Source organism: Anoplolepis gracilipes, chromosome 8, assembly GCF_047496725.1.
Source record: "Anoplolepis gracilipes chromosome 8, ASM4749672v1, whole genome shotgun sequence".
Taxonomy (NCBI): Eukaryota; Metazoa; Arthropoda; class Insecta; order Hymenoptera; family Formicidae; genus Anoplolepis; species Anoplolepis gracilipes.
This window is the reverse complement of record NC_132977.1, coordinates 6,046,621-6,071,692: the sequence shown is the minus strand read 5'-3', so window position 1 is coordinate 6,071,692 and position 25,072 is coordinate 6,046,621. Positions and strand designations below refer to the sequence as shown.

General features: G+C 32.1%; 2 protein-coding genes across 2 annotated transcripts; both read left to right on the top strand.

Annotated features, from left to right (window-relative positions):
• Positions 1-6,578: 6,578 nt before the first annotated feature.
• Positions 6,579-16,173, top strand: LOC140668661 (uncharacterized). The gene is made up of 4 exons (XM_072897871.1): positions 6,579-7,473; positions 8,732-9,478; positions 9,807-10,206; positions 15,928-16,173. Exons 2-3 carry the CDS (start codon positions 8,835-8,837, stop codon positions 10,198-10,200), a joined length of 1,038 nt encoding a protein of 345 aa, XP_072753972.1. The 5' UTR covers positions 6,579-7,473; positions 8,732-8,834; the 3' UTR covers positions 10,201-10,206; positions 15,928-16,173.
• A 3,441-nt stretch (positions 16,174-19,614) lies between these two features.
• On the top strand, positions 19,615-23,192 carry LOC140668429 (cytochrome P450 4g15-like). Its single transcript, XM_072897424.1, has 8 exons — positions 19,615-19,950; positions 20,074-20,287; positions 20,439-20,735; positions 20,835-21,255; positions 21,462-21,530; positions 21,984-22,152; positions 22,277-22,451; positions 22,675-23,192. The coding sequence occupies exons 1-8, from the start codon at positions 19,812-19,814 to the stop codon at positions 22,859-22,861; spliced, it is 1,671 nt and encodes a 556-aa protein (XP_072753525.1). The 5' UTR covers positions 19,615-19,811; the 3' UTR covers positions 22,862-23,192.
• The last annotated feature ends 1,880 nt before the right edge of the window (positions 23,193-25,072 follow it).

Sequence of the window (25,072 nt, the reverse complement as noted above, 5' to 3'; positions counted from 1 at the left end):
GAGGACGAAAGATCGCAGCCACGCTTCGGCCACGCGACTTCGAGCCACACAGAAGCCTTCTTCTTGCACTCTACATGCCTGTAGGTCGGAGGTTGTAAGTTGTAACCACACGCACGCGCATATCTCGATAACAATCGAAATGAGTCTTAATTATTGCAACATTACGGACACTGATAATTATCTTTTTTTTTTTCTGTGTTTCTCAAGCAAGTTGCACTCTTCATTAAAATAACGACAATTTATTTGCTTCGGTTACGATACATAAAAATATTTGTAAACAAAAAATAGTTTAGACGACCTTGAATTTCATGTATGTTTGACAGCACAAATAATAAATCCAATATTTAGAAAGGCAAATAATAAAATTTAAAAAAAATTCTATATTCTATACACATAAAGCGCAGACAAAGAGCAGAATAAAAATAATTATGTTATTTTTAATTGTTTAAATTGAGAAGCTGACAATGAGTTTTATTACCATAAAACTGTAAAGTGACAAAAATATTATTACGATAAATAAAATAAAATGAAACTTCATAGATTGTCTGTGAAGCAGCCATTAATATGCAATATTAATGCACATTGTGAATCAACTCCGAAGACGACGAAGACATTTGCATCTATGTGACATCAAGATGTTAAGAGCGATGCATATGGTTTCTTTCTAGAGGAAACAGTCGACTGTTGTTTGATTACTATCATCGTCGCGTATCCTTGGAGGATACGACAGTTGGTTTCTTGTCGCGAGCGATCGCGTCATACATGCACCTTCGATGAAACGATGCGTAAGCGTCGCGATGACATTTTCGTCGAGGGTTGGCAAAAAAATAGAGGAGCGTGAGATCCATTGGCGCTACGGATTAGTCACTGCGCGAGTTGAACGGACTATATGTGGCAAAAAAAAAAAGAAAAAGAAAGAGAGAGAAGAAAAAAAAAAGAGCGATTTCTTCTCGGCTCTTTTCTGCGCCCTTTTTTTACGAGCCCTCGAATCCCGGAGCAGGAAACGGCTTGGACTTTTTGCGCCTTTGAACCTTTTATTATCGAAGCGGTTTGAGTTATCTCAACTTTTAATGGCAAGAGAAAAGGAGACCGTCTACCGAATATTCGTGCGCGAAAAAATAAAAAACTACTTTCGTTATCCCAAAGCGCAACGGTACCGCTAAAGGATTCGCACGAATGATTGCGGTTTGTTTTTTTTTTTTTTTTTTTATTTTTGAAGGTTCAGTAATTGCATTAAGATAACAGAATTGATACGACAATCAGACGTTTTAATCTACTCTTACTTTCGTGATTTCAATTCAATGGTATGCGCCCGTCATAATTATTTTGATCAAAGAACATTATTATATATTATAAATTCGTCATTAATTAACAATACAAAAAAAGATTTTAATATATAAATGAAAAAAGCACAATATATGTATAACTATATGTGAACTAAAATAACTTTCTATTATATTTCTATTATTTTTCTGCAGCAGTAGTTGAAAGGTATCGTATTTAATTTTATAATAATAATAATAATTATATATGTACAATTAAATTTTATAATATTAATAATTATATATATATATATTATAATTAATTTTGTAATTAAAATTTTTTGGATACAATAGATACACTTGCTATTATAAATGCTATAATAACACTTTCCTGTGACGAGAGGCATGAGAGGCACGAGAAGAGTGTATGTCGTTGCTAGAAAAAAAATTAACATCTCTAAAATCGCGTTTTGTCGCTCAAGTATCATTTACAATTGAAAAATCCGAGCAAAGTCAGCGAGGGATACAGGAAGGAGGAAAGGGAGAAGAGGTAGATCGAGCAGGCTGATCGTATAATTTTGCACATTGTAAAGCTCAGCCCGTGGCGGGGTGGGCTCGATAGAGAAAAAAAAAAAGGGAGTAGAATTACCTTTCGTAGTTGAATAGAGCGCACCTACGTAGGCACGTAGGACGAGTTCTATAGCGGAACGTAAGTGCGTCTCGAATCAGGATCGGATAATCAGTTTTTTAATAATTTAACACAGTCTGTATATATCTGTAAAAATGGGATATTTCTTTTAATTTATTTTCAAGCTCATTTTCATAAACTTTCTTTTCTCAATTCAATAAATTTTTGTTTGTTAAAATATCTTTATTAAAATATATCTTTTTAAGAAAAGACATTCTATTCATTGTAATATTAAAATAATATTGATGAAATAAATCTAATCGAAGGATAATAAAATTGAAAAATAATATTAAGGATAAATCTCGGCGTATATATTAATTTTTTTACAGCAATATAAATAGTATAAAATAATTTCGATTGCATTGCGCGAAGATTATTAAAGCTGTGATAAAACGGAAGTGCATTTTTTAGAAACATAGAAACGTTGTACGAATTTATGACTTCGAAATCCGCCCCTGCAACGGAGCATGGTGCGTAACAGAAGTGCGTAGGCATTGGTCGCGCACACGTGCAGGGGCACGCGTCGTGACAAAGGGCCCGCACTGATCCACCCCCTTTCTCTTCCTCATTTTACTCCCCGCCGCTACCATCCCTCCTCTTCATCCGCCATCCCTCTTGCCTCGCATTCTCTGTGTGACCCAACGTGACTGCTCGGTCGCTTAACGCAGTCCAGGTTGGAAGTATTCGTCGTATTATTAGCGTTTTTAAGCACGTGGGCCCCCGCGGCTCTATGCATCGGGCTCTGCGAATTTCACGCATAACGCACGTTAAAGTTGCGCTCGCGCTGTGACCTGGCCGGGGAGGAATCGGGGGACTTATTGCTTTACCCCATCGCACCGGAAGAGCGAGTCATGTTCGTACCAGGCGATGACGATCACGTACATCGAATGATTCTACGACGGGCTTTGACGCTTCACGATCAATATTCGAATGTAAGCAATAAACGTCTATACATTACGCGCAATGAAATTTTTTCATAATTTAATAAGAAAAAAATATACAATTCCATAAAAGATAAAATGGAATTTCGAAGAATCTCTAACAATAAGCGGAAGAATTTAAATAAAATATATAAACTTGGAGAATACAATCGCGTAAGAACAAAAGAAGAAACGGATCTCGTTCCGTAACGATAAATAAATGCGATCAAACATAGGCGTTGCTATTGTCGCAATAATACGGCCATCAATAACCTTGATGGTTTATCCCTTTAACAATAATCACAGAAAATTAGCGGAACCATCGGAGGAAGGGGGAAAGGAGGGTACCATATAGACCATCCATATCCAGTTAAGCTGCGATGGCGCGGGAACGCAAGAGAAAACGAGAAGGTCGCGGCCGAATTTATAACGGAATATATAGAGCGCCGACCCTTCTCGCGAGAAAGAAGCCTTAATCTCCCGGTGCCATGGGGCACCGAGGGGGCGAACGGGCGCGCACGCCTCGGAATCCCACGATGAGAAGTGCTCGGGGATTATGCGCGAGAACGGGGGACCGCCGAGGGGCCCTACCGAGCCCCGCCGAGTTCTCCTCTCACCCTCCCTCGCCCTCGCCCTGTCGTCCATTGTTGGGGATCGTTTCCGACGCATAATGCCCTCGGATGAGCCTGTAAACTTATCAGTCGGACGGTCGCGAGCCGGCATCGATGCTCGATAATATCGAAACACCGTGATATACAGTCTGGCGAGAAATGGGTCGATCAAGGGGTGAAGGGGAGGAGGGAGGAGGGAGGAGGCAGGAGGATGATATCCCGATCGCGCGCTCTCGTCTGGATACGTAAATCAGGATCAGAGATCCTGATGCTTCGTGCTCTCTTGTGGTCCATTTCCTTTTTCTTTTGCCCGCGCGCGCATAAGGAACTCTCTCGCTTTTCAAAAGATTTGATTCCATTTGCGCGCGACTACCGGATCAACATATCTGGAAACTTTACGAGTCCCCAGATTGTCGAGCTCCTGCCCGAGAAGCCGCGCGCGCGATTTCGGCTCCACCCTTTATTCGCTTTTAAACGGCAAGCGCTCCGATATATACGTTATCTTTGCAATGATAATCGTAAAATTACGTACGTCTAACGCGCGATAAGACACGATGCTTAAGTGCCCCAGCCATGCAATGTCCCGACACATGCATGTAAGCCGCTTTATATTCCTCGCGTGACGTGTTTTCATATATATATATATATATATATTTATATATTTGTGTATAACGTCATATAAATGATTATTATATGCGTCATCATTATGCAAACTTGCACATTAAATTCTTTATAGTTGTTTTTTTTTTTTTTTTATTTTATCTGAGAGAGAAATATTTCATTGTATCGCTAATGGACATCATATGCAAGGATTTAGTCTTTTCCCGTTTTTAATGAAAATAATGAGGAAGTGAGAAGGTCGCAGTTTCATCCGAGAAGATTTTATAAATCATCGTCTTAACCGCTGTTAAGGACTAACCAGTGTCACGTGCAAGCCATTCGCACACGAATTGCGTTAATCCCCTACGGGAAGAACGGATCTTCTTGCGTATGGGAAAACCACAGTGCCATATCGCGTGTTATTCCTACAAACAGATATTTCCCAGCTGTCGAAAAATTCATTGCTCCTATCGTATCGTATAAAATCGCTAATTCAAAATATATTGCTCAGTTATTCATAAAATATTAACTCCCAAATTTATATGAGACAATATTTTCTCAAACTGTAGGGACGCTTTTATACTTTAATAAATAATTATTCGTTTTAGAAATCTAAAAATAAAATTCTGCGCGTGAATAGGTTTGTATGGTCCCAGTTTATATAATATAATATTATAAATTCGGGTCACAACGTTTTAGTCGTACGGTCGGTTCAGGCTCTCAGGTTTAGGTGCAGACACAAATGCAGACTAGATCTAGGTCGAATCCCTCCGATCCTTTTGGCATAATCAGTACAGCCCTAAGCATAAAAAGCTCTTTTTATCTCGCGGTTGCTTCTTAAATTATAATTTACATATGCGCATAAAAACCGCAGTTAAGTACTAATCTAATTCAATATTCAATCCAATCCAGTTATTTGGTGTGGTAACTCTAGTTCGAGCAAATTTCATTTTATTTAAAAATCTTAATATTTTTTTTTAAAACCTGTTTTTTCTTCTCTCTTGGATTAAATGTTGAATTCAATATTGAATTGAATAATGTTTTTAAAAATAAAAATGCTAACGAGAGAGCAAAAATTTTAAAGCGAAAAGTCTTATGATAATACACAAATATGTGTAAAAAAGCTCGTGTAACGGAACTTTGACTGGTAGATAATTTTATAGAACCGGTTTTTTTTATTTTCCCAAACAAAAAATCATATTTCGCATTTGGTATGTCATTCTCACGAGCCCCCCGTACCGCCCCGAAACACGAAACTTCCGCGACACGACGAGAGCGTACGTGGCTCTTCCTGTCTTTTACCGCAAGTAGAAAATATACCAGGAAGAATTAAATATTTTTTTTATATTTCTTCTTTTTTTTAAATGTAATATAATGATTACGAAATATAGTTTTTAATATTGTAAACTCGTAAAAAATATATAAAGTCATTAAATATTATAGCATTCAAAATTTTGTTACATCTCGTATATATTATTATACATTACAAAATAAAATATTTTACATAGTTTTTCACACAATAGCACATATATGCATACGCACTTTCTCATGATAAATTCTATCTCGTACAACGGCGAAGATTAAAGCAGCCGGTTCGGATAGGGTAAAAATGCAAATTGCGAAACGCACTTAGCTGGCATGAATATCTAGGGCGAGGATCTTTAGATCGCTAGATAATCAAAATCTCAACATAAATAATTTTTTATTAAATGACGAAAAGATTCGTGTATCGTACAAATACTAGACGATAGTATTTAATACTTACTGATTATAAAGAGAATAACGAAATACAATACTTTGGACTTGAGTAGAACATGCCGGATGGAGACAGACGCTAAATAGATCAACAATATAAACATGACTGTCTTTATTTCGAGTAATATTATTTCGGCCACGCGTATCGAAGGCAATAAGGGCCAAAGTACATAATAACTTAGCCCTCTTTAATCGTAGATCGACCGCCGCGCCGTTCAATTACGCATTAGATTACCAGGATCACTTTGTCTTTCGTAGTCTTCCGCAGACGCCGACGCCACCGGTACGAGAAGCGGTAATTGCGTGCAAGGTACGCACGCACGCATGCACGAATGTGCGCCACGCATTTATTGCTGGGACTTGCCGTAGACCCACACACGTAGACCCGTACAACCGGCACACGCGCTCTCTCTCCCCCGGCATATGGCGCGCACGGTCCCCCTTTTTCAGTTCCGGGGGAGAAGAAACGAGGGGCTGCGGCGCGTGCTGAAAATCCCCACCATCTTTTACTCTCTCTTTTTCCCTCCCTCCCCCCTCTCTCTCTCTCTCTCTCTCTCTTTCTCTTTCTCTTCTATTCCCTTTGCTTCTCTTTCGTGGATTCTATGTGGCCCGCGTTTCGCTCCCTCTCATGTACAGGCGCCCTTCTCCCTTCTTGCTCCAACCCCGCGATCCAACTCGGCGCGGTGCGGCAAGAGATGCTAACCCATCTATCGATGTCCGCGCTCATTCTCGACGCGGACGCCATGTAGTGCATAGGACGGAAGTATGATTATCGAACAGAGGTGCTGACGATACGTGATCGTGAGGATCCTCCTTCCAGGCGATGGTGAACGCGAGCCTCCAGAAGCCTTTGTACTCTCGTCAACATATTCTCGAATGTATTTCCGTTTTTTTTTTTTTTTTTTTTTTTTAATCAACGCAGAATTGCCCTGTGATTGTGTAAATTACATAAATCATGTGGATTATTATTGGTTGCAAGTGATGGAAAGTGAAGAGTGAAAAATCTTCAGTCGAAGACTGAGTGCGTCGTAAAGTTTTGAAGTCGGAATCTTCCTTTCCTTTGCAAATCATGAAAATTTCAAACGTTTTCTCGTAGAGTTAATTGTGTCCTGTGTGGATCATTGACAATTTAACATATAGGACATACATTGATTCTAACGACCTTGCACTGACATTAAAGCCGTGTCAATTGCAGTTATCATTCTAAGAAGGGCATTGATATTAATCATTAATTGATTGAATATCCACCGTGTGTTCAAGATAAACAATTTGGAGTAAATGGTGATTATTGTTAGTGAAATCTCGAGTTTGCAATCGGAACCTCGATTATTTAATATTTCTATCGATTATGTATGTAATATGCAATACATAAATAAACGTTTTAATGAGGAACAAAAGTGCATCAATCAATACATATAATAACAATAAAATATTAATGAAAAACATAATGAATAATTAAATACGGATGAATTATTGAAACCTAAGTGCCTTTAATCTCTAGTGAGACTTCTCTCGCTTTAATGACAATGTTATTATTTTATATATGAAAAATATCAAATGTGTGTGTGTTATTGGAGAATTTCATCTGCATGGCAAACATTATATCATTTTCATCGGGAATCACATCTTAATTTTCGGTGAGCATAATATATATTATTTTAAAAATAAAAAAAATGTAACATTATTATCTTAATTGTAATTATATATTATAATTGATAATAATGTTGTATAATTATATACTATTTACGACAATAATGCATTATACAAACAGGTTCTTTCCAGTTACAAATAAATTATATTTTTATAATTAATATATCGCAGTTTTTTATATAATAATTAAGCAATATATCTGTTCTGCCGTCTTAAGCCAAATCTAAAAAAAATTATTATTATACTTTAATTCGGGGAAATTAATCGGGAGCAAACGTGCACGGAATCGCGGATTCGATATTTGATATTATTATAGGTAGAAGAGACGGTCCTTTTTTATTAAAAGTTAGGTTTATAATTCGCGTAAAAAAATAGATTTGTTTTGGAAGATTTGTATAATAGTTTCCGAGGAGTCGACGACCGTCGTGGAGAAGAATAGACGGTGACCTCATGCTTTAGTTAAGTCATGGCGACCGGCAGCGAGACAATTAGATCTCGGTTCGAGTCATCAACTTCGTAGGCTAGTAAAGAAAGAAGCTGTAGATTTGTTAGAAAAACAACATTTGCAAAGATCTATTTACCCATTTTTATTTTGAATCTAACAATTTATCTAATAAGTAACTAATTGTTACTTAAAAAAATAAATAAGTAAAAACCTTATGTAAGTAGACTATATTCTACTACATATATTATTTATTTTAAATAAATATTAAAGAATATTATATTAATCGTAATTTGAAAATACGTGTTAATCACGTTAGGTCTTTACAAGAAAGATTTATAAATACATTTTACGAGCGACAGGTTTGACCCAGATTCGAATTGATACCCAATCGAGCCGTCTTGTAACGGTTTGCGTCGATAATCGCCTTTGTCTCTGACAAGAGAGTACATTTTATTTATAAGTCCGACAATTAGGCTCGTCCTCGACAAGCATTAGTGTCGTTTATCGACCGGTCAACTCCGCTGTCTTAACGCAACTCATTTAATCAACGTTATTGTGGAAACGGCACAATAATATACAAAACACGATATTATTTGCGAAATCTATTTACCAAAATATTTTGAACTAGATATAAGAGAAAAAGATGTTAATTTATGAATTATATTCGTACTTTTATTATAATAATTATTTGGCTTTATTATATTTATTCTTATGACTCAATAATCATTTAATTATAAAAATTGTTAATAATGTAATAATGCGATTAATTGTTTACGAATTGTTTGAATTATCTTTTTCAGTTTGGAAATTGCGCGGCGTGATCTCGATGATAGTTTACATGGTTCAAGAGTAACCCCCATAAACAAACTGCGTTATTGAAAGATACTCGCTAAAACGAGCATAATGGCGACTATGGGAGTAACAGTGTTCTGCAATAGAGTACAGATAAACGGCAACGATCAGGAGCAATTGATGTTGCTGCGGACGCTGCAAGATAACGAGAACAATATTATCGGTAATCAATCGACGCTGATAGTCCCGAAAAACAACAGCAACGGTAGCGCAACGAATTCCGCGACCGTGTTACCGCCTTACGACCCTTCCAGACTGAAGAAGCACGGCAAAAATGGCCAACCGCCGCCTGTTGCCGTTGCTCGAAGAAATGCCAGAGAGAGGAATCGCGTGAAACAGGTAAACAACGGATTTGCCACATTGAGACAACACATTCCGAGCCACATTGCCGCGGGTTACGGGGACAGGGGTAAAAAGTTATCCAAGGTGGAGACTCTTAGGATGGCCGTCGAATACATAAGAGGCCTTCAGAGGCTCCTGGCTGAAGCTGACGGTGTCGAGTATGATTCCAAGATCGCTACCGGTGCACAGTGTGCTCCTTCTCCCACTAGTAGCGTTATCTCTTCGAGTCACAACGGCTCCGGAGAGAGACTCATTCTCGAGGACGATGTATTAGCCGCGGAAGAGGACGAAGGGGAACAACTGGAGGAAGAAGAGGATGGAAGTAATGTCAAATCGAAAATTACATTGTCCAGGTAAATTCTGGATATTAATTTGTAGCATTAATTGAAAAGAGACACTTAAACAATGATATCGTGAAAAGAAAAATATTGCTTTTAAATATTGTATTTTATTTTATATTATATATACATATAAAAGAATATTATTATACAACTATTATACATTAACAATAATTTCATTTTTTTCAAAAACATACTTTTTGCTTTCATGATCTCTTTCCAATTATCGCTTTATTAATAATTTTAATAATTGTACAATTGTATAATTGATGTACAATTAAATGTAAAAACTAAGAACAATTTTTTTAAATTATATTATAACTTGCGTTTTTTTTTCTGGCAGATTATCCCCTAATCGAACTGCCATTTCATCGCCACGTGATTATTACGCATCGTCAGCAGGCGACGAGGAAAATTTGGAGCCGCGAACCGTAACGGGTGGACAGAATTTCTCTAGGCTGTCGCCAAATTCTGTAGCTTCGCCACCGTCAGAGTATTACGCTCAGAACGAAGAGAATCTCGAGCCACAAATTCTTTCACCCTACAGCGGCGCCGGGGACAGCGAGGAGGGTGCGACGACTGTATACGCGACCAGTCCGGAGACCTTCTCCGGGGCCCTTTACTACAAGCAAGAGATCACCGAGACGGGGGAATTCATGGACGTCGTCAGCTGGTGGGAACAGGAACAGGGTAGACTTGTTCATCAACAGCACACGCAACGGCTGACGCACGTGTAACCATAGGTAAGTTCCCGACGAGTTTACCTGCGTATTCAAGTTGAGAGATGTCAAGTCTGCCGACTAAAGGATAAATTACATAAATTTAAATAATTTAATAACTGCTTTTACTCTATATATAGTTTCGTTCTTTATTTCGTTAAATAAAAAATAATGTTAAATGAAACAAAATATATTTTATAAAGTGTTTGTATCACGCAGTAAAAATAGAGGAATAATTTTATTCGACTAAAGATCGCTCGGTTTCAATGCGAAAATGACTGTAGGCAAAAGTTCTTTTACAAGAACTTTTTTTAAACGATAAACGGGGTAAGGGTAGAAATATCCGTTCGTGCGGGTGTCGCGAGTTGCGTTTCCGATGCATCCAGGATGCACACGTGATACCCGCGTCGCGGAAGCGCCGCCAAGTGGAAACTCGTGTTCGACGCTTCGTCCCGAACACGTGCTACGTCGGTGTCGGGCCCGAAAATAAACTTTAACGCACTGAAACCACTTTGCAAAGTACGTGCCGACGTGACACTTGGATGCCACGGTCTTCTCTGTGCTTTCTGTCACGTCGGGAACTCTTTGTTTCAAAGAGACTTTATCAACGGGAAATATATCTTTCTGATAAGAAACTCGCGCGCGCGTTTAGGGTGTACTTTTAATAATACTTTACTTTAAAAAGTTTGTTTTTCTCTTTCTTTCTATAATTTATCATTTTTATACAAAATTACTTCTTTAATTCGTTATCCTTATTATTATATAATGATGAAAAAGAGAATTTTTTACAATATATTAGGTATTTATTTTTCCAAATAATCGTGATAAAATAATAATTTATGTTTGACTCGCAATCTTAAACTTCTTTTTGATTAAAATTCAAATTTGACACATTTTAACTTTTGCAATTGCGTAATTGCAACTTTATTTTTTTAATTACATTTATACGTCGAAGATCAGAGGAACTTAAAGTCTATAGTATGCAATTTAGGTGACACATGGCCGGTGGTGGATCATGGTGTGTCATCTTAAAAGCGTGCAACCACGAACGGAAGTGGCGGAACGTCTAGCCATATGTTGGATATTCTCCTTGAAATATCTCGCAACCAGACCTTCCTCAATCTTCTTGGTTTCCAATTGCTGGTCATCAATTCCCATGGATATCTAACACATGTTCGTTTCACGACTAAGTTACTTCTTTTAAATCCGCTTAGGAAAATACCTTAAATACGAAATTGATATTCCTATGAACGTGTAAAATGGTTTATATATTCCTTTCGATATTTCTGCAAAAATCTGCTTTAAATTATAATAGTTAAATATTAAACTAAATATTAAAGGAGAAGGTTGGAATTTATACATACATACATATGTTACACATTTTATTTATATTAAAAATACATAAATCTAAATTAAAAAAATAATTTATTTAGAATTCTTTCTTTATTAATATTTTACTTAAAAGATTTCTTGATATTTTTGATAGTTTCTGCGAACGACAAATTTTAGATCGATATGTTTCTTAGAATCCAAAAAGTACATATAAACCGTTGTATAACCGTAGCGATGACCGATGCATTCGATCTTGGGGTGCGCGATTGCGACGGGAAAAAAATCAGCTGGCGGGCGGTGCCAGTCGCTGTGCCACAAATAGAAGTCGCGGTTTCCTTAGAAACGTGCGTAGCGCCCACGTGTGCCATACACGCAAGCCGACGAGTATAGTGTTGAATGCACATACGTTAAGCGGCCAGAAGCTGCATTGCCACCGCATTGCTGACATATGCGTGGCACGACGATTTAAAAAAAGTCGAGTCACACAGCCGTAAAACGCTTCACGTGGAATTTTGTCTCTTAAAGTTATTATATTCCGCGTCAACTTTAATTTTGGAAAAATTTTATTTTCTCACAGAGACAGTGAAAATATTAAATAGCAAAATACATTATATTTTAATATTTTTCGACTTGTGGAAGATAATTTTATATTATTATATTTAATTTTATAATTCATTCTCATTCTTTTAAAAAGTTTCCCAAATTTGATCGATCGTACAATTTCTATCTTCGAATGAACCCCTTTTTCTTGCCATGTTCTTTTTACATTTTCGGCAAAATGTTATTATAGAAATATATCAGTACCCAACGTAGGGAGCTTTCGAGGGTCTAGAATGAGCGGCCAGCAAGTAATTCTCGACAATTATAAAGTGAGGTCATCTACAAAGTTTACGAGATGCGTCGTCGCGTCAAATTAATTTAATAAATTCCTTACTTGTGGCTCCCGGTCACATATATATATCGGTATGCGCGGCCGCTGTGCCGGTTTTCTTCCTTTCGCTTTTAGTTCGTTTCTCGCGCAAAGGGGCGCAAGGCCTTTAACCCCGCGTTATTTAATTCGTAAGGAGAGAACCCGGTTTTCCTCGGACCCTTTCCTTCAACCGAGCCGCGGGCAGTCTAATTAAATCCCTTTTTTGAATAACGTACTATACCGATAACGGTAATCGTTCTATGCGAATTAAGCGCGAAATAATCCATGGTAATCAAAGTAATTAATTGAAGTGGCATAACGCTGGATACGGGAGTTTCTCGGTAGGGATGTAAGGCAGAGGTGGTCGGAAAGCCGTGAGTTAAAAGTTGGAGTAAATAATGACCGCGTCTCGCTTTAATAATTGAAACGTATTATAGAGATTAAATGTGGTATGAGATACGGCTGTATTGCAGCCATTTAATGGCATGAATTTTTCTTGAAACCCTTTCGACGACAAGAGTTCATAAATTTGCTTTATTAAAAAAAAAAAAAAAAAAAAAAAAAAGAAAATAGAAGGAGAGAGGAGTAGTGCACTTTTTCTGCTGTTAGCCAAATTCTTCGCAACGCAAACAAGACATTTGTGGAAGTTAATCTTAGAATTTGATCTTTATATGTGATGACCTAACACACACGCACATTTCGCAATATATGAAATAAATCTTTTTTTGTTTTATTAATATAATGATCTATTCTAATGACAAGTATATTTAACAGAAATTAGCTATTTTTTGTCATTTGTTGCAAATGTTGGAATTAACATTACATGTTTTTTTTCTCGTAAAAAATATTCTCCAGAAATAAAATATGCGAGTATTAAATTGTGAGTAAATTAGTACGAATTATTGTGAAACAAAACTGCGAAGTCTTCAGCGATCGTTACAGTCGTTTTCCGCCTTTTACTTGTGCCATGGACATTTAGTGCGTGAAACAAAGAATCTAATGAATAATTATGCTGGTGGAACCCGCATGTTGTTATCTTATCAATAAACATTACCAGCATGGCAATGCGACTGCTTTAAAACGATGGCGACCGTTTGTAGTCAATTTTAATATCGCTAATTTCTCGATTTTTTAAACGAGTCTGATATAATTGTGAAATTACATTACATATATGTATATGTAATATTTGATTGTATGTTTAATTATAATTGTATTATATTTACTATTCTGTCTCTCTCTCTCTCTCTCTCTCTCTCTCTTTCTCTGTCTTAATTATACTTTATATATTTTTAATATTATTTTGGCAAAATAATTATTATTATAATAAAATTCTTGTATGATTATTATTCTTAGAATCGTTAGGAAATTTAATTGCATTCTGAAAGATGTACGCTGCTTCTTTTTTTACCAGAATGTAACATCGAAATGTGTTAGATAAGAAAGCTTGAAGATTTCCAGACAACGAATACATCGCCTAAGACACTTGATGTCGGTTCCTAGTATCTTAAAAGTACGGGCGTGGCAAATTCTTTAATTTATCTTTCACCACTTACGTATACCACACACGCTTTTCCCAAGCTTCTTTTATCGGCGTCTTTGCGACTACGTGAAAAAAAGTATGACATTTTTTTATCGAACTCTTTATGAGAAACCGCCGGCTTCAAACTTGGTATATAATTACTTTCATATTCAATAATAAAAATATATTTAGTAGTATGATATATAAATTTCCTACTTATTTTTTTATATCATTTTTTCCACAATATTTAAAACTACATTTGAAACTACATTTTTCGAATTATAAATTATCTATTAATTAATTTTGTATTTGTATATGTTACAAATTACCTTTTATTTATTAAGTTTCATAAACTGACGTACTATGAGAGGCACGGGGGTCTTTGACATCTTTTTTCACATCGAAACTATCATATCCCCTTCCCATTCCCGTTGCTTCTATGAAAAAAGATGAGGATTTGCCACATTATTTGTACCTTCTTTTTTCCCACGATATATCCGGAATCTACGGGATGTCCGTGATGATTCGTTTCCGAATTTAGTTCTTCTCCACAATTCAGGTAAACGAGGATCCGCGTGATTCAGTGAACAGAATACAATAGCGACACGGGACAAAGGATATTTCTCGAGGATACACGGGATCCTTCTTCCTTCCCTTACTTTTAGGATCACGAAATTGTGATGGAAAATGTTTTCTTTCGATATAAATCTTCGATGAGGGGTCATGGGACTCTTTCGGATAGTAACGATTGTCGCAAGCAAAAGAATTTTTGCACTCGCAGAATTTCACGATACATCAAAATAATCGAAAAGCAAGGGACACATAAATTTTTTACTACAGAAGCAATCAAGTTTTACATACACTTACACACTGTATTTTATAATGTTAAATCCATTTGTAATTTGTGCTCCATTATGATGTAGTCGCCCAAACAAATTTGTTTATATTTTTTTTTTTTTAGGAAATGGCGATTTCATAATATCAAATAATTTCTAATTATTTTTTGGAAACTTTTAATTATTTTTTGGAATTTTGCAATTTGCTTGTCGATTACTGTCATCTTTTATATAAAGAGCAGTTTTATATCTATATGCGTATGATTACAGCAATTTAACGCTTACTCCGTACTAGTAGGTCATTTTTGTTCTTGCAATTTCTAAGAGTATCAATTTCTCGAAGATGAAATGTCGTAGAAGCATTGCTCTGTAAAAAAAGTTATTGAGTGAGATAAGTCAAGCGCAAACGATCTGTCTTCTACGACAGTCGTTCTTTATAGCGAGTAGTCAAAAATCTCTCCAGTACTTTGTGTAAAGACCGATCTATACACTTAACGTATACTTTTCCTGCAGACATTAAAAATCTACGTATAAATTATTATATAAACTTTATGTATATTTTTCCTGAAGATAAGTGAATTTTGTAAGTGAATTATTTTTCTTACACGAGTTTTCTTATCATGAGTGCGTCATATAGTTTATTTTTTTAATATATTATAAAATATATATTATATATATTTAATATATTATATATTATATAATATTATAACATATTATATAACATATAATATATTTTAATAATAAGAATGTTTAACACATAAAAGCAATAAGAACCTGACTTTGATGCATTATAAAATATTACTTTTTATGTCATAAAATGAAATATCTTATTTTAATTTGTTAATATAACAAGTTTTTTAATGCATCTTTTAGTGCACTTTAAGTTTTCAACATATTTGTGGTAATAATATATTTAAGCAAGTTATTTACCAAAGTTATTATTTTAATCTTTATTTAGAAAGATCAAAGAAAGATATGAATTTTTTCAGATTTTTTAAAACATTTTTACTCATTTATAAATGAGTCAGACACAACAGACTCACCTGTATGGTCTAAAGATACCAAAAATAAATGTACGGAGTAAGGGTTACAATATTATATATTACATGAAATATATATGTTAATATATCTTTTGCGATTTTTTTCAGTTACAGATTTCAATTAGGAAAGATGTACTTGCAACAATTCGAGGTCTATTATAATAATATACCTTGCTGAAATTTCGCATGATCTCAAAACTGGGCGAAAATCCACTCTCGAAAATATACGACGTCCAAACACAAGCGCGTGATTTTAATTGTGATCAATAGCAAAAGTGGAAAAATTGTACTTACCGCTATAAATGTTTAATCATCGAGCAGACTCACTCATCATCCCGTCTTTCTGTTCATCACTCAAACGTAAAGCTTATGTATGTTGTATATTTTTCTAATAAGTATATATATATATATATATATATATATATATATATATATATATATATATAATATGTTTATTTAAAGAAATTAAATTTTTGATACAATATATCATATTTTATTCCTCGTGTCTCTCTAGGGAAAAAATTTTGTGTTGCATTATATTTTAAAACTATATCTTTTTTTAAAATTATTGTATTTATACATACTAATTACATAAAATTGAAATAATATAGTGCCTATTCATAATCTATGCTATATTAATTAATGATCTTTGTAAGCACAAGACAGAGAGAAATATTTATTTATAATTCTATTTAGCAATGACATTTTGCGCTTCCAGAAAGAAAATATTTATTTTTCGGCTATTTATATCACAACAAGTACAATTAATTTATATCCATGTTTCATTATATTTATATAAAATATAAAATTTTATTTATATAAAATATAAAATTGCTTGCCATACATTTATATAAAATTAAGATAAATTTGCATAATAAGCAGTACAGAATATAAGCGGATAATTCGTTATTAATATATCATTGATCGTTGGTATACGTTTTATTAAATTTTTATCATATTTACATATTTCATATGTTTGATGAATAAAACGTAACACTTTATTTAAAGACAATGTTTATAAAACATTTATTCATCGATATATAGGGTGTATCAAAAAGCGAGATTAAACATCGAGAAAATGTATAAAAAAATGCGCGCATTATATATAAATTTTATAATACATATAAACATTTTTTCTCTGCCTTGATTACAGTTGCTATAAATATTTTGTAGTAATGGTCTTTTTTCTTTAAAGTTTCTTATTATTTATTTATATAAAAATTGTTATTACAGAATATTTAAAACACTAATTTATATCTACCAATTAAAGGCAGGAACTGTTTACATATGTTGTGTACATAATTTATTTTGCAAATCTCATTGCCTTTTATCTTATTAAGATCGAATTTTTGATGCACTCTATATAAGAACGATCTGTGGATCAATTTTATTGATGCGAGACACAATCAAAATATTTGTAAAAAAGTGCCTTAATTAAACATAAGAGATAAATTGTATTAATATTTATATTTTATATTCAAACTTTTTGACAAAATATTTAAAATATGTAAGTTAGGAACTCTATATTATAAGCAGAGAAACTATGCTATCTGTTTACGATATTATCATCTATTCAATAATAAAAACAGTCAGTCAAATGTACATGATATGTTACGACAATTAGATAATTATTAAATAATTTTTTAGTATAGCATATTTTTTAAGTATATATTTATTTAAAGCGTGCTATAAGAAAATATGTATGCTCACGTGCCTTCTGTCATTACGATCAAGTCTTCGATTTAAGCTGTTATTCATTATCGTATATGAAAAAATACCACTTCCATCAAACACACAACATACATATATACAGATACGCATACATATGTAAAGGAATATTAATATTATTTACAAAAGTGTTTAATGAAATGAAAAAATTGTTATAAATGTATCTTAACTATGCGATTATATTCATTATAATGCATGTTCTTTGCGATATAATGTAAAAATAAATTATATAAAAGATCTAATGATATATACATTTATTATATATTATAACATATATATATATATATATATATATATATATATATATATATGTTATAATATATATATATATATATATATTTATTATATATCATAGATTCTCAAGAGCGGTGTGTCGATTATAATGAATATTATCTCTTTGTTGTAAATTTTATATTACAAGTGCGTTACTAAATACTCGACCACTTTTTCGTCTCGAGTTGAATCGAATTATTATAAGAATATCGAAAACTTTATTTTAGGATTAAGACTTACTTATAAATTATAAGCAAAACGTAGACTATTATTCCTTTGCCATCAGTACTATACTGATGTTTTTGTAAATATTAGTGCCTTGATTCAACTTAAAATAAGTATTCTACAATCTCTTATATTTGATACATCTTTTTTATAGAACATGTAGAAAATACATATTACTAAGTATGTACATTGTTATTTTAATTATCTGCACAGCATCCTCCAACACAAAATATAATACATGTGTGTGCCTGTCATTCTGTCTGCCTGTGTGTTTGTGTGTGTGTGTCTAAATTTGAATATAATATTTCATGATTTAAACACACCAAAAAAATATATTGTATATGCTTATGCACACAATGACTAAGCAATTAATACTTAAACTTTATTACTATTATTTTGCTGATTTTTTTGAATTCATAAAATTAAAAAATCTTTAAAAATTATATTTTATTATGCATCTATGATGCCGAAAAAATTATTGAAAAAAAAGAGCGATAATTTAATCAAAAACAAAATTAACAATAATAAACACATATACAATTTCGTATTCTGTAAAATGTAGAAAAGAAGATAAAGAATTTATTCTTTCTCTTTTTTTCTTCTTATGTTTGTATTTTTTATTCCCTTTCTCTTCATTGTGTCAAAAGTTTGATTTCCGTGAACGTTTCATTAAAATGTCTGCAATCTTTTTACCACATCAGGCTGTGCGTCTGCATATCTATAAGACCTAATTATAATATCTTTCCATTTTTAATACCTGATCATTTAATTATATTTACATTATCAATTGTCATGGCACATTTTAAATTCTAATGATAAATTCATATACATTTATGTGACAGAAAAGATAAATATTCATATAAAAGCATTTTGAAATAACAATGACTATGAGTTATGTTAATTATAAAAAAAGTTTTTATTTAAAATAAGAATTATGTAATAACAAGAAAATAAATTAAATATTGTGAAAGACATTTAAATTTGGTAGCATTAGTGTAAATTATTAAATTTGATATTATTACTATATATCAGCTTATATAATATTACTATGTATTAATTTATATTAAATCGCAGCATTCTTTAGAAATGAGTTCAGTATTATATTGTCTATAAATTATTAGAAATTTTCATGAATAAAATAATATATTTCAAAGGATTACAAAAATATCAAGAAATGTCTAGAATTTAATACACATGAATATGATAATTTGAATTAAATAAATTTCTAGACACAGTCAATATTTGATGTAGTTTGCAAACATTATTAGTTATCATTCTCAAATATATTAAAGTTAAAAATATGTATATTATAGTTTAAATTCCAATTGTACATAATTTGTAAAATATAATTTATAAAATAAAAAGAAAGATATAAGTATTGATAATTATTCGAGAAGCAATTCCATAAGGATGCGATGCACTGCGTAAAAGAATTTTTCATTCGATCTGCTATTCATACAAATGAACTTCAATAAGGTCACTGTATAATTAAGAAATAGAATGATGAATATTCTTCGTTTCCCCTCTTCATTAACTTATAAATATACCGATTCTTGCAGTTTGAAGTAGAGTATTATTTTCCAAACCTGTGTGAATATCTTTGACACTCTTACAACTAGTAAAAAATAATTAAAATATTATTATTAAAATTTTGTGGCAGTAAACTCAATATAATTTTCCAACGTGATTGTTCTATTAATCGATTATATTGAAGAACATCACGACGCTATTATTGTGACAACATAGAATAATAATTTAACACCACAATGGATACAACTTCGATAACGACATCATCTTTATGGACCATAACTTATTCTCTGCTGGCTGTGTTTGTCATAACGCTAATTGCATTATATTATTATGTCGAAAATTCTAGAGCAGTTCAACTTGCAAAAAGACTACCAAGTATGTATAAAATAAATATTTTAACTGTCAATGTACTTTTAAGTAAATTTTAACAGAATTTGATTAAAATGACACATTATTATCATATATTAATTACAATAAATCTTTTATCATCTCTTTTAGATCCACCGAGCATACCAATATTAGGTCACGCATTAATATCTTTTGGATTATCTCCAGAAACTATGTTACCAATAGCTCTCAAATACCATGAATCATATGGATCAGTACTAAGCATATATTTTGGAACAAGAGTAATAATCGCTCTGACAGAGCCACAAGATATTGAAATAATCTTGGGTAGTTCTGTACATCTCGACAAATCCGTGGAATATGAGTAAGAAATCAAATAATCAACAATGTAAATTATTTTTTATGAAATTGTTTGCATAAACGTACAACTTGTCAATTCTGGATATTCTGTGTCAACCTTATTGTGCCCAAAAAACGTATATATATATCTTATAAAATTCTTATTTTTTTCTTAGATATTTCCAACCATGGCTTGGAGATGGCTTATTGATTACAACTGGCGATAAGTGGCGCAGACATAGGAAGGCAATAGCGCCCACATTTCACATGAGTATTTTGAAAACATTTGTACCTTTATTTTATGAGAATAGCATGGATCTCGTTAGACGGCTCCGCGATCAAGTTGGAAAAGAGTTCGACTGTCATGATTATCTATCAGCTGTTACGGTTGATATTTTAACGGAAACTGCGATGGGAGTCAGAAGAGAAAAAAGGCAAAAAACTGGATACGATTATGCTTTAGCTGTAATGAAGTAGGTATTTTTTTTCTTAAAATTTTATATAACACTTTATTATTGATATGACAGTTATATTGAAGAATATTTAATATAATCATAATTTAAATATTATAGAATGAGTGATATCTTGCATCGAAGACATTATGATGCTTCATTACGTTTTGACATACTTTTTAAACTTACGAAGTTTGCAAAGAAGCAAACGAAGCTGCTCAATATTATTCACACACTGACAGATAATGTAATTAAAGAGAAATCTAAGGACATCGAAGAGAAACTTATAAATGATGTACAACAAAAAAGCAAACCAATGGAAAATTCGAACGTGGTCAAAGATGACGGAAATGATAAAAATACTGCTACTAAATACACAAAGCTGCATTATGTAAGAGACGATCTCGATGACATCGATGAGAACGACATAGGTGAAAAAAAACGACTCGCCTTTCTAGAGATGTTGTTGGACTTGAAAAAGAACGGTGGACAAATGACTGATGAAGAAATTCGAGAAGAAGTAAACACTATTATGTTTGAAGTATGTGTCATATTTTTTATATAAAACATTAAACTCAACATATATAATAAATTGTCTGTTACATATATTGATTTTTATAATTAAACTTTCTCTTTTACTTTGTGTCTTTATTTAAAAAATTCGTATATATTGAAAGCTACTACTGTACATAAATTATATTCATTTGATAAAACATTGTTAAAACATTAATTATTGCTTTATTACAGGGTCATGATACCACGGCAGCTGGCTCGAGTTTCACGCTGTGTCTCTTAGGAAATCATCCAGATGTTCAGGTAGATTTATTAGCGACTTAATATTGTTGCAGGAAAAAGATCTTAAAATTTTTTTAATATTTATATTTAAGTTTTTGAAAAAGAAGAATTACATCAAACATTTTGCTTTAAATTTTTATGTTACTATTCTTTCTATCTAAAATTATATCACTTTTCTCATGTACGACAAAATATCTTATTTTAAGTTTAGTACAATTAATATCTGCCAAATAATAAAAAATAGTAAATAATATAGAATTACAAACAATATTACATTAATATTATTTTAAAATTTAACTTCTCGACAGATTCTTATATTATCTATAATTAAATTTATTAAAATTATAGTAGTACTTTAATTAAACGTTCCTCAAAACAGTAGGAATGTATATGTTTATTATTCTTCTTCAAGAAATTGATATTGCTCAACTTGATTGTAAATCAGTGCTATTAATTGATGATTTTTATATATAGGCTCGCGTTCATAAAGAATTGGATGAAATTTTCGGCGACAGTGACAGACAGTGCACTTTCCAAGATACTTTGGAAATGAAATATCTTGAAAGAGTTATTTTGGAGTCTCTGAGACTTTTTCCACCGGTACCCATCATTGCTAGAAAACTTAACGAAGATGTAAAGATAAGTAAGCATGCTTAAACGTCAGATTCACAATAATATTAACTATTGTTATAAACTTAAAAAACCCATTTGTATAGCAAATAAACAAAATCAAAATGATATATAATATATATTTTTTTGTACTATAGTTACAGGTGATTATGTCCTTCCAAAATCAGCCACAGTAGTTATTGCACAATTCGCAGTGCATCGTTCGGAGAAATATTATTCAAATCCAACAGTTTTTAATCCGGACAATTTCCTACCAGAAAAAATGCAACAAAGACATTACTACGCTTTTATTCCTTTTAGTGCTGGACCGAGGTATTTAATATTTCATGTAAAGTATATTTTGAAATTGAAAAGAAATCTTTCACACAGAAAATTATAAATTTGAATTAGTCATTAGTTTATTTCTAAAATTTGGCTTATTATACATATATCCGAGTATTTCGTGAAAATATTTTATCACAAAAACGATATATTACATTGTTATTACAATATTATATTTTACAATACATATCTAATAATAAAAAATTTTGTAAAGGTCTTGCGTGGGACGGAAATACGCTATGCTAAAATTAAAGGTTCTAATATCGACAATACTGAGGAATTATCGTGTCATTTCTGATGTAACAGATACAGCTTTTATATTACGAGCCGACATTATTTTAAAAAGACACGACGGATTTAAGATCAAGCTCGAGCCACGTAAACCAGAAGCTTGTGTATAATCTAAAAAAGCGGCAACAATTTTTGTATCTACGCAAACCAACTATATACTATATACGTAACTAAATTTAGAATTGTTGATGTATAATTTATTACGAATTCTATGTTTTATATGTATACATTATACGTTTACGGAGCAGGTATTCTATTTGAAGGACTTGTTATCTATAATATTTTTCCACAACATATATTTATGTGTGTTAATAATGTGTTGACATATTTATACAAAATCAACATATTATATTTAAATATGCTTTTAAAAATCTGATGGATATATTGTATGAACAGTATATACAATTATATAAATAAAACTTATTTATAAGCAGAGAATAATTTGCTTTTCCTTTCCACTTGTCCGATGATAATTATGAAATTGATTATTAAAATTAATTATAACTATTGCCGAATAAAGCAAATGAAATATATTTTATTGTTTTAATTAATTTGGAATTTTGGAAATACATGCCGTGCAAAACATACATAATGTGTACAAAGTCATTCTTTCTAAGAAATATAAAATTTAGATTATTTTAACATTATTTATACGATACTTGTAGATGCCGCAAAAAATTTAAATCTAAAAATTGCAAAGAAGATTGCATTAAAAAAAAATTAAATATATTACAAAATACTCTGTATAACTCTGTGTTAATACTAATTGTGAAAAATATAGACATATATATAAATTAATTGTATCTTCTATACACATTAAAGATAACTAATAGAATACTAGACATATATTAATAAAGAAAAAATAAAATTGCAATTTATTACTTCTCTATGTCTGCCGTTTGTCTTTTTTAGTCGTCTACTAACAATAAGTATGTAATTAGATTAATGCATAAATCATTAATACTTAATAACGCTTTATACTTTTTCATATTCCTTAATGGCAGCTTAATAAAAATTTTATAATTATATTTTTTTCCTGCGTGTTCATACGACTACATCTTTGGAAAACCCGTTGGATGAGATCATCGGGGTGTCATCCATTACTGGCAAGAAATTCATCAGAAGATATCTAGATCGGGAACATATAAATGTGTTTACACATCAATTGATCTTATTTCTATTGTTATTATGTAATTATTCAATGTTTGTACAATATAATCAGGTTCTATTTATTATATCATATATTTTAAATATTTTAATTCTTGAAAAATTTGATTACATTATTAAAAATCAAAATTAAAACTTGAATTAAAAAAGTCAGTAATTCGAATTAAACCGCGAGTTGGGAGAGTGTATGAGTATATATAAGGAATTAACGTCGAATCAAAAACTAATATAAATAATACTACAATCCAGATGTTTCGATCGCATTGAGATCCTCCTACAGTGTAAAAACCAAGAAGTTATCATATTAGTAAATTTTAAAATTATCAAAATATATTAATAAAATTGCAATTAATAAAAGTCGACAATAAACAATCATAAAATGAATATCAACATCATTCTTAATATTGTATCAAAATTAAAATAAAAAAATTAAATAGAAACGGAAACAATATTTTATTTTACTACAATTTAATTTCCATTTCTTTCTCTTTTAAAATTGATATTTTAATAAATATAGCTATTGCAAAATATAAATCACAAAAAATAAAAATATCATAAATTTGATAATTTAATTCGATAAATGCAACTAACTGCGCATGTAATTACAATTATAAATGTATTAATTCATTTACGTAAGCAAATATTGCACATATAACGTTTATGAAATTTTAATAGCACACACAGACACTTATTATGATGCAAAATGTAATATTTAACATACATTAATCGAGAAACTCTGCATGCTCGGAAAATTGTTAAACGCTTTTTTTAGTATTGCGGTTATTCCAAATAGTCTTCATTTATTGCTATGCATTGGTTGGCTCATATTTTCAAGTTTCTCATGGCACGGATGAAGTCTTCTTGCGGAATCCTCAACTTCTCGGTTACTGCTTTTTAGATATCCTCAATCGTGTGTTAAATCGGTTTCCTTTCAACTGCAACTTTATCTTCGGAAAGGGAAAATATTCTGGCGAACGTTTCCGTCGCATTTAAACTTTAAAATAAAATTTAATTGCAACACGTTGCTCCATATTAATATCCATTTTACAATGAGTAACGCACCGTCACAAATACCGTTCATGCGAAACGTTTTAATCCTGCTTGAATTTGAACGTAGTTTGCTAAAACTTTACACGGAATGCGCGATAAGTTTC